The sequence below is a fragment of the Diadema setosum genome, chromosome 2, assembly GCF_964275005.1.
Source record: "Diadema setosum chromosome 2, eeDiaSeto1, whole genome shotgun sequence".
NCBI lineage: Eukaryota > Metazoa > Echinodermata > Echinoidea > Diadematoida > Diadematidae > Diadema > Diadema setosum.
The window spans coordinates 41,998,912-42,010,982 of NC_092686.1; the positions used below are offsets into that span (position 1 = coordinate 41,998,912).

A 12,071-nucleotide genomic window follows, 5' to 3' on the forward strand; every position below is an offset into this window, starting at 1 on the left:
CAAACCGCCAAAGTCAGTCTTCTTTGGTTCATTTTGTTTTGACCTGTTTTGATCAAGCTCCTCCAGCTCCCGTACGATAAGTCCTTGTCCCACCCTAAAAGCTTAAAGGGAAGATAAATCCCAAAAACAATGTGGATTGAGTGAAAGCAGCAACATTAGTAGAACACATCAGTGAAAGTTTGAGGAAAATCGGACAGTCGATGCAAAAGTTATGAATTTTTAAAATTTTGGTGTTGGAACCGCTGGATGAGGAGACTACTAGAGGGTATGATGTATGAGTGGACTACAATATAAAGAAAATATAAAGAAAATACTACAAAAATCAATTTTTCATGAAAATTACAAATTCCAGCAACTTGATATTGACATATGTTAAGGGTAGCAATTATTCCCCCTGCTTTCTGTAAGCGGTTGGTCCACTGCTCTTTCATAATTCTAGAAAAGTGAATTTTTGTTGAATATCCTTTATATTTTCTTTGTATTGTTGTCCACTCATACGTCATATCCTCTAGTAGTCTCCTCATCCAGCGTTTCCAACACCAAAACTTTAAAAATTCATAACTTTTGCATCGATTGTCCGATTTTTCTCAAACTTTCACTGATGTGTTCTACTAATGTTGCTGCTTTCACTCAATCCACATTGCTCTTTGGGTTTACCTTCCCTTTAAGTTTTCTACACATGATATTCATGTTATTCATGACCCCTAACAGCTCGGTTATGAATATTGAGCAGATGCACTCAGGGTTTTGTCGCTCATTCTGCACGGCCCTTGCCACTACCATCTACTTCTGCCGCTTGCACGCCGTCTTCCGCGTCCCCTAGGTCTCCCAAATCCCCATCATGTTTGTCGCTGTTATCACTCCTGGAGGCATTTCATGAAGCATTATGTCCGACATACTTGTCGGACAAATTTGCTGTCAGCTTATCAGATGGAAGGATTTCAGTAGCTTTTAACAATTTGTCAGACAAAATATCTGACAAAACGCTTCATGAAATGCCCCCCCCCCCCCCCCCCGGTTTCAAGATCCCTCTAGTCTTCATCCCCATCGACTTCAAAACTCAGGTCGATATCGCCATTTTGCGTCAATAACAAAGTATCTATTGCTTCATTCAAAATGCACGCGAACTCATATGCAACGGCCGACGCGCGCGTTTACGCTAGTGGAATGCGTAGTACACAAAGTGACGTCATCAAGTGAGTACTAAATGTATTGGCTGAATTCAAGACGAATTCGGAGGCCGTGAGTGAGGGAAAATCGACACATTTTGCAGCCTTTCGGGTTTTTTTAAAATGTTAGACTAAAAAAACAAAAATTCGCATTCAGTACAACTTCCTGTCTTGATTTATAACAAAATAGGCCTCAGTTCATTATGTGTGACATATTCTTAAATAGGAAGTTACTGGTAGGCCTAAGCTTTGTCTTAAAGTGAAAGCATAGTTTTGGTAAGGGTTTGAGAACCCGTCTTCACCATTTCATATTTGCTTGCAATATATCGATAGAGTCTACCAAGAAACGTACCTGGCTGACCCGATTGCCGGGATGATGAGTTGTTTCGGAGTATTTTGAGACCAAAAATAAAAGTCGGTATACCGACTTTTATTCCAGAAGGATCCAGGTTGACTCGGTCTCAGAGACAAATCGGCCCTATTTCAAACAAAATACGCAGTTCGTGATCGCCATATTCTATACATAGGCGCACGTTCATTTTGTAGGCACGCCAAAGAGGTTCTTTGATGCGCGCGTTGTATCAACTCGGCCCATAACTGCGACCAGCCAGAACCCGAAGCGCTCTCATAGTGCAACATGTACAATCCAGAGGGACAACTCGGCCCCGCCATAAGGTGAGGCCGAGTTGTCCCTGAGTCCGAGTTAGCCTGACCCCGATCGGGTAAGTTCCGTGATGCGAACATTTTTGGTTAATGTTACGCATTTTCGTCGTTACCCAACGAATATCGTGCTATTACAGCGTTATGCCACACATTTCTTAGGCATACGTGTACATTTTGGAGCGAAATTTGATAATTTTGCATGTTTTGCTTTTAAGTCGTCATCTTTGATCGGCAAACCTGTGTACAGGCCAGAAAGAGCATATATAAATACAAGCAAAAGAACAGCTTCTTTCCACCACTCATTAAGTGGAGAAAAAATGTAAATTTTACCATGTTTACGATTTCTAGTGTAGAATAAAGTGACAATTCTATTCATCTGTGTAGACCTCTATTAAATAAAAACCTTGTGTTTCAGAATATCAATAGATATGAGTTATTACAATATAAATTGTTAACATTCACATGATTGTATAAAATAATGACCAGGGTATATCTAAACAAGCAGAAAACTATAAATGTCGTTTTGAATGTGCAGTAAGTATGCATGTTTATATCTATTTTGAAGTTGACCATGATGAAAAAGATGTGAATTTGATTGAATCAAACAGGACAGATTGTTTCACCTAAAATGGCAAAATGAAAAATTTGAGCCATTCTAAAATTTCACACCTTTTCACTTTTTTTGAGAGATATATTTCCAATGTAATTGCTAGAAAAATAAAGAAATTCACTGAAATTTTAGCTTGCTCTCAATCTGAGTGCAATGAAACTGCTGCAGTTTACTTTATTTGACTATAAGGCAAAATTCCAAAAGGTCGTTTTCACATTGAGGCAATGGAGGCAGACATCGCATCAAAAGGTTTGATATCATACGAAGATTTATACAAGTAACCTCACAGAAATTAAAGTGTGTTCGTGATCTTTATTTATTTCGGACTCTAGCTGACGTAGATTCGGTTGACATTCTAAAGCATTTTTGTTTTTCTTTTTACGAGTTTTATCAAACATAATACATTTGAGCAAAAGCTATATACGTGAAAATACTCAAACACACTCGATTGCAAAAGATTACCCCATAGTATCACCACGATGCATTAAGATTTTTAATGCAAAAAATCTCAGTAGTAAACATGCTATTAAAACCAAAACAAATGAGAAACAGGGGCGGATCCAGGAATTCCGTAAAGAGGGGGCGCGTTTACAAAATTAAAGGGGGGGGGGGGCGCACGCACCCCTCCCCCATTTTTTTTCTTTTCATTTCTTTTGTTTCAACGAAAAATAAAGGGGGGGGGGGGCGTGCGCCGGTTGCGGTCCTCCCTGGATCCGCCACTCAGAAAGAATGCTCAAACGAATGGAGGACATTCAACAGGTCAAACCTTTTGCCTTACTATATCACAAATCACCGAAATCCATTTAGCGTGAGAGAAAAAACAATTCATTACATTATGCATAGTCATAGTCACCTATTCATAGTCACAACTCAAGCAAAGACTATGCTAAGACATTATGTTTATATATATATATATATATATATATATATATATATATATATATATATATATATATATATATATATATATATATATATATATATATATATATATATATATTATATATATATATCATAATCATTTAACCCAATGCTGCTCCTACAACTTCCAAGTATGGGATTTTTCCAGCCAAGGCAGAACAACATGCTTCACAGTTTCTAAAGTTCAGATATCGACATAACATATATGACAAACTTGTGTGTCACAGAACACTCTATTCACACAAACCTTATGGAATATTGCAATCCTTATTATTAAGAGGCCAACACACATGACAGAACACAATCACTCATACAGGAGGAATGGCATACTCTAAAAGATATAATTATATTTCTTGCCTTTTGTATAGTATTTATGCACTAAAGGGTAGTTTCTTCAACTTGCAAATCATACATTAGGTAACTTTATTACTTAAGCCGGATTCTGTGCTCTTTTTCTTTGAATCAATAGTGCTTGGCTTCAAAGTGGACATGTCTGCGATACAGTTTGAAGGAACTAGAGACTTAGGACTACAGTGTGGAAGGTACATGACGCAGAAGTGACATTAGTGAGAAACGGGAAAAAATATAAAGAAATCACGATGTCTATGCAATTCTGAAAAACTGCTTTTCTACTGGAGTAACCTGCTCGAAAGCTGTGTTTATGTCTTGTTTTTATGCACACCTGTATAACGGCCAGGAAATCGGTAAAGTAAAAAAAAAAAAAAAAAAATCTTTCTGAGTAAATAGGTAAAGTGCATTTCCATTTCGCCTATATTATACCCTTAACACATCAAAATGGTCATCTCTACATACGATCATGGAACTTCGTAATCTTGTTGATATGATGTACAACTTACACACACACACACAAAAATGCAGTTCATATGAACATGATACCTGGTAACTACTGGTAAGCTTTGCCTTAAGTCCTCATCTTTGATGGTCAAACCTGTCTACAAGGCGGAAAGACTCGCGTAAACAAAATATACAAGCAAAAGAACACAACTTTTTCTTTTTCCACCACTCATTGAGTGGAGAATAAAAGAAAAAAAAAGTAAATTTTACCAATTTTACGTTCCCTATGGATATCAACACAATTCTATTCATCTGTGTAGACCTCTATCATATGTAAAACCTTTTATTTCCGAATAATAATAGATACGAGTTATACTGAAATCAATTACAAACATTCACACGTATACCTTTCATTATTACTTTTCTTTGTTTTTCAAAACACCTGCAGAAATTCGACATAATTCTACAGTCATACACTTGTTGAAATTGACTCGACACATGTATAATAACATTGGTAAATCTAAACAATGAGAAAACTATAAATGTTGCTTTGTATGTACAATAAACATATAATTATACATATTCTTGAAATGACGTGGAAGTAACATGAGTGAGAAACGGACAAAAAAATATAGAGAAATCATGATGTCTATGCAATTCTGAAAACAAAATGCTTATCTACTGGAGTAGCCTACTCGAAAGCTGTGTTTTATGTCTTGTTTTTATATAGACCTGTATAACGGCGAGAAAATCGGTAAAGTCAAAATCTCTCTGAGTAAATAGGTAAAGTGCATTTCCATTTCGCCTATATATATATATATATATATAGTATGTACCCTCAACATACCGAAATGGTCATCTCTACATACGAACATGGAACTTTGTAATCTTGTTGATATGATGTACAACTTACACCCCCCCCCCCAAAAAAAAAAAAAAAAAATGCAGTTCATATGAACATGATATCTGGTAACTATACTGGTAAGCTTTGCATTTAGTCGTTATCTTTGATGGTCAAACCTGTATACAGGGCGGAAAGAGCATACAAATACAAGCCAAAGAATACAACAATTTCTTTTTCCACCACTCATTAAGTGGAGAAAAAATGAAGAAAAAACCAAAAAAGTCCTATAGATATTAACATAATTCCATTCAACTGTGTAGACCTCTTTCTTATGAAAAACCTTATATTTCCGAATAATAGATAAGAGTTATATCAATTTCAATTGTAAGCATTCACACGTATACCTTTCATAATTACTTTTCTTTGTTTTTTCCAAAAATCTGTGGAAAGTCGACATAATGCTACAGTCATATACTTGTTGAAATTGACTCTACATGTATAATGTCTCGGGTATATCTAAACAAACAAAAAACTATAAATGTAATGTTAAATGCTTTGTATGTACAGTAAGTATATCATATAACATTACACTTGTTTTGAAGCTGACCACGATGAAAAAGAAGAGAAGTTGATTGAATCATATATCATTCTAAATTTTTTACGCCTTTTCACTTTCTTTGAAAGGTTACCTTCCAATATGATAATTTTTACGAGTTTTATCAAACATATTTGAGCAAAAGTTACATACGTAAAAACACTCAAACGCACTTGGATTGCAAAAGATCATCCAAAAGCCTCGCCACGAAGCATTTTAATGCAAGTCATCTCAGTAGTAATCATGCTATAAAAGCCAAAGCAAATGAGGAGGAATTAGCAGTGCAAACTCTTTGCCTTATGATATTACAAATCACCGAAATCCATTTTTTTTAGTGTGAGAAAAAAACAACAATTTATTACATTTGATGCATAGTCATAGTCGCCTATATAGTCATAGTCACAAGTGAGCCAAAAACTATCCTTAGACATTTTTTTGAATATATATTTCATTATCATTTAACCCACTCCTGCTCCTGCAACTTCCAAGTATTGCATTTTTCCAGTTAAGTTAGTACATGCTTCACAGTATCTAAGGTTCAGATATCGATATACAGTAACATGTATAACACATTAATGTGCAATAGAGCACTCTAATCACACAAACCTCATGGAATATCATGTTATGGAATATCATCATAAGGATTACCATTATATCATAAAGAAAACAGAAGAGTCTCACTTATACAAGAATGGTATACTTTAAAAGATATACAGTATATTCATTGCCTTTTGTATAGCGTTTCTGCGCAGCAGAGTAGTTTCTTCAACTCGCAAGTCATATATGTAGTAACTTTAAAGCACAAGCCGGCTTCTGTGCTCTTTTTCTTAGAGGCAATAGCGCTTCGCTCCAAAGTGGACATGTCTGTGATAGAGCATGAAAGAACTGGAGACTTAGGAATACACTGTGGAAGGTACATGACGTGGAAGTCAAATGAGTGAGGAACGATTTTTTTTTTCTAGTCATGATGTCTATGCAATTCTGAAAAACTGCGTATCTATTGGAGTGACATACTCGAAAGTTGTGTTTTATGTCTTGTTTTTATACAGACTTGTATAACCTCAAGAAAAATGGTAAACCCAAACAAAATCTATCTGATTAATTATTCAAAATGCATTTCCATTTCGCCTGTGTATAAAATGTATATTACACACTTAGCATTTCAAAATGGTCATCTCCACATACAAGCATGATCTTGTTGGGGAAAAAAAAACAACAACACTTACAGTGCAGGTTGATCGTCTATAGATATCCTACAATATATCCAGTTTACATGACGAAACAAAAGTTCTGACACATGATATGATATCAAGATAAGTAATGCAACACCAGTGGTTGATCCGTGACAGCCTTACATCATTTCTGCAACGGCGTCCAGCTGAAGGAGAAGTGAAAAGAGTATAAATGTGTCACAAATATGGATGAGTTGTTCGAGTGTTGCATCCTGACAACACATTTTAATTACAAAGTTCAAGTGGTTACCTAAAAGTTCAAGTGGTTACCTCAAGTATTTGGCATGCAAAGAAGGTGATATTGAAATGCAATGAACGCTTTGAAAAGGGAAAGGATGGTAACTCACCAGTTCAGCAGCATCCCGGCAGGTGAAGTCATACAGCAGTTTTAGACTCCCAAATCGGCTGAAAAGACCAGTGAACTCCTGCAGATTAAATCGAATTTGAACGAGTGCCATCGATGATCACGTGTAATAATATCCAACGTCATAACGGAATGATACCATATGTACCGTACCACTAGCTAGTCGTTTTATATTATGCTTGTAGACGTCCCTTTAATGGTCCTATTAACAGTTCTTCCTCGCCCATGATGTCATCTATATTCTATACAGCTTATTGATATCATTTTTGTTAGAGAGCAGATGAACTTCACGATGTTTATACCAAGTGCCTCGATTTACGGACAAGTCTCGCTAACTGAAATGCATATTTGAATAAGTGTGCTATTTCTATCCCCCGATGAAAGAGTTTTGCCCACATTGTCCGAAATCTAACTTCTATCTTTAAGGAGATAAAATGTTAGAGTGTTTGTTTCTGTTCGATATCATATATATATATATATATATATATTTAAGACATGTAACCCTCCCTTCAGTCATTCAACACCACTGTCAACACCATTCTATATTCGTTGCCTCTATAGTGCTTTGATACACACTTTCACATGGCCTTTTGGTTTTTGAGAAGGATATTTTCCATATGAGCACGTATCCAATCTCCATAACGTGGACTCTTTCGTAGGTTTCAAAGATAAACATAATATGTTTTAAAGTAGACGTCACGATTATGACTTAATGAAGTAAGTTTACAAGCGACAACCGATGGCGAAATGGGACTTTGTATCTTGTTCAAGTCTTTACCTTATAGAACTGATGACAAACTCTAGATTACTTATTCAATTGTCATTTCTCCCAAACTTGGTAGATGCGTAATGTATTTCTGTTCATATTTCTTTCCCAGGATTGCAATTTTGAAGCGCACACCTTTTGTGATTTTTTTAATGTTACTATTAAAGAAAGATACCTGTCTGATTTCGTTATATTCACGTTGGAGTTCGACTGCAGTTGGGGCTGGACGCCTCGCAATGCCACCGTAGTACTCGCTGATGGTCTTGATGTATCCAGGAAGATCTTTCACAAAGAGGACACGATTTAAGGATGAATCCTGAAAAAGAAGGAAGAAAATAAAAACCGAGACAATAATGTAGGACAACACTGATTAGCATACATGTTATGTCCTGTATACTACTTCAGGTAAGTGATAAAGTAATTTGTTCCAAACGAACGCTTTCAGGGGGAGCTTGTGTCTATCAGTAGGGGTTTAGAGAAAACATTTATTTTTCCCTTTCAGATCACTAATCGAGTAAGGAACCACTAAAACCAGATTACCACTAAATGGATTTATTGAATCTTCTTTTTGCATCTGCCTGATTCCTAAGCTTGAAGGTTGATTATGACACTTGCAGTGCTCGATTGGTGATGTTGTATGATTCTTGGCAACATGAACGTACCTCCGTCATTTCAGGGATGACTTTCTTGCAGGCGTTGTCCAGCATGTTGGCCAAGACTGAGACACTCTGGTCGGCGCAACGAGACTGGCGCATGTCAAACACGTAGGAGGGATGGGTCAAGGTGGTCACCCAGTAGTGTTGAGGAAGACTTTAATACGAAATAAATCAAAAGATCACACCATTTTATTTCATTGTTCAAGAAAGTCACTTACGTGTAAACATAACCGCAACATGGTGCCTGTTAAAGTACAATCAGCGAAAGTTGAGTTGATAACAAGAAATTTCATGGGAGAAGTGGGTAGACTACAAAGAATAATGACACCAGCCATGCGTGAAATTAATGTCACCAATATGTTTGACCAAACAAAGTTAAGGAACATTTAATAGTCAGAACAGCATGTGTTACAATTTGAATCATAGTCGTATAACACAAATACCACGGTTGATATAGCCGAGATACAGTATGTTTCGGGTTGATGTGATAAAAACCACGAAGCAATGAGAGACATCAATGTTAACGTATTGAACGAATAACAGGTCGATTCCATTCTTTTCACGTAATACATGTATATCACTATCAAGATCGATTAATAACGATCTCGCATTAAGGAATGTTACAAAAATATGTAGAGTAACATCGTGATTCATCGTGGCTCCAATCTAGACTATTAATGAAATATAATTTATAAACTGTTCAAGGGTGAGGCAAGTACACCTGTACTTGTAATTTTCACGTTTCAGTTCCCTCGTTTCCTCACTTCACTTTGCTTCAAATATCATGAAATAACATATCTGTTTAAAGCTCATCTTCCGAAAAGTAAAATAGTATTCGAATACAAACACGCTGCACTGAACTTTCACCTGAAATTTCTTGCCATCGATATCAAACATGTAATGCCAGCTTATTCGTTCCTGAAGGTGCCTGCCCTCTTTTCTTGTTGCTCTTGTCTCATTGTATACGGTCACTCTACTGTTTGCAGCACAAACCTGTGAAGCTTCCTCCCTTTAAGGTAATTTGACCAAAATTAAACAAGGTTTCACTCCAGTTATATAACCTGGCAATTCTGACCTGTTACTTTTCCAAGCCTCGGCACAGTCGTCTGGGTTCTCCTGGCCGGAACCTGAGCAGTACGTTGCCGCCATTTCGTCAAAGAAGTCGAAGAGGTGTTTCAGTGTAGCTGGTGTCTCGTCCACTTTCTTAAAGACTGCCGACAGAAAGTCATTCAAGAAAGGCTCCACCGTCCTCTGCATATTAGAAGGAACAAGGACTTTGTTTTTCAACGTATTTCACCAGAATACAAACATGGCGTCTCCGTGGAAAGGTAAACCTGTTATGCGCATGCCTTTGTACGTACAAGCAAGTAATTGTATGGTAGAGTGTATAGGCCTACATTTTCCTAAGATCTCAAAGTTGAGTCCGTTCCGTAGCCTCTCATGGCGATTGATCGAACGCTCGTGAATTGACAATGAATTCCAAATTAAAGTTTCCATAATTCTACAAAAATCACTGATATTCCAAATCGCTTAAAAAATAACTTCAAATGTCAATTGTGCATTGACAATGAATTCCAAATTAAAGTTCCCATAATTCTTCGAAAATCAGTGATATTTCAAATGTGCAAAAATGACTTCAAATGCTTCAACAGCCCCACTATACAATGCGTATTTCAAGAAATGTGTCCTTAATTTTGGTCACCTTTTGGGACAAAAAAATGCAGCTTCACCTGCTAATTCAGCATCGTGCACATTGAAATCATGCAGTGGTGAAAGTGCAACAAACGTAAAAAGTAAGACTCTTGATGTGGCTATAAGATTTATGATATAAAGTTACTGGACAAAGATGCTATCAAAATTATGTGGATTACATGTAATATTTTTGTCTTCAGTTTGGAGTCTGCTCCGTGGGAAGACCGTTTCCTTTTATGAGTTAAATCTGACAGTACCTTCGTGACGAGAAGTCGTGGAGCAGAGATCTCTTTGTCCAGTTGAATTCGTGATTCTTTCACTCCAGCCGATGGTGGCTCCTCCGACATCTGCATCAGGGGACAACGATAGTATGTATTAGTGATCAGCAGCAGTTACCCACACTGCATGTTTCATAAAACTCAAGCAAAGTGTATCAACGGTTAAAGACTTGTTTTCTGCTTGCGTGCCACAGACCAAATGCACATTCAACTACTGTTGGCCTGTTTGTTTTTCAATTCATCACTTTAGAAGGAATGCTCTTATTCTCAAACCATATAGTCTTTTGAAATAGGGAATTAACAGAGGATTGAAGACAAAGAGCATCAAAAGACGTTATCGTTCAATGTCTAGTCGATCACCACAAAAATATAGTTGTCCTGTTCTTTGTTTCATTCGTTTATCTTTGATGGAATTATGTCCCCTTTCACCATAGAAAATATTAAATGTATCCACGACATTCACTGGGCAGTACCAAATGCTTGATTCGTCTGCCGTTTAGATCCTGTGTCTGTATCCTGGTGTAGTCTCTTCTCATGACGTCATCAAATCCAGTGTCATGATCTAATGTAATGAGAAAAGCACAAAAAATTGATGATGGTGATGATTATCTCGAATATCAAGGCTCAATGTGTCTGTATTCCGATTAAGTAACCTTGTAGAAAGTCGAAATTATAGTTCACCTTTGTTTATGTCCTCCGGAGGAAGTAAGCTCTATACTGTATGATATCACTATGTCTGCGGCGAATAATTGTTTCACTATTTTCTACATAAGCCTACTTCTTTCTTCTCGAATCTTCTAGTCACGGGTTTCATATCTAAAATACAAAAACTTGAATACGCAATTCATTGTATACAAATTTCTTTGTACATGTCATGAACTATGCAATAATCAATGTACATCGCATTTTGTAATGGATCAGAACGTACGATGTTTCTTATTGTCACTTACACACTTGAAACAGTTGTGTACCCACTGAAACAGGCTGGAAAGCACGGCTCTCATCGTCCGATTTTTTAACCTTCTCAATCAGGGCGACGCGGGCGCCATCTTCTATCTGGTAATGTAAAGTATACGGAGAATTGCACTGTACAATTGTATTGTAAACATTATGATATACCAATAACACCTACTGTGTGCTAAACAAGCAGAACAAGATGGTTCTCATCTGATTATATACATGCATGTATGAATATAATAAAATGTACAATGACACACGAACCGCAACTTCAGGCACATTGATAATATGCGACGTGAAGGCCCTACACGGGTGTGAGAGATATTCCCATTTCATAATTCCAGCTGCACCACGTGACTATTAAAGGAGACCTCCGGATGATTTTCAGATTTTTACATTTGAACAACTATAAATTAGTTATACCGAGGACAGAGTTTCCAGAATTTGTGATGATTGGGATGAAGAATAAGAATATTTTCAAAATCTAGAACAAATTGCAATGAACAAGGATGATGACATGGCAGAGTCA

At 36.8% G+C, this 12,071-nt stretch overlaps 1 protein-coding gene across 1 annotated transcript in view; it reads right to left on the reverse strand.

Moving 5' to 3' along the window:
- Positions 1-754: 754 nt before the first annotated feature.
- The window catches only part of LOC140245158 (plexin-A4-like), a 94,410-nt gene continuing 83,093 nt past the window's right edge, over positions 755-12,071 (reverse strand). Inside the window, exons 23-30 of the mRNA XM_072324760.1 lie at positions 11,561-11,641; positions 10,565-10,654; positions 9,691-9,866; positions 8,622-8,769; positions 8,135-8,275; positions 7,177-7,254; positions 6,953-6,975; positions 755-863 (exon numbers count right to left, since the gene is read on the reverse strand). Coding sequence (XP_072180861.1) covers positions 755-863; positions 6,953-6,975; positions 7,177-7,254; positions 8,135-8,275; positions 8,622-8,769; positions 9,691-9,866; positions 10,565-10,654; positions 11,561-11,641 — 846 coding nt within the window. The remainder of the gene's footprint in view (positions 864-6,952; positions 6,976-7,176; positions 7,255-8,134; positions 8,276-8,621; positions 8,770-9,690; positions 9,867-10,564; positions 10,655-11,560; positions 11,642-12,071) is intronic.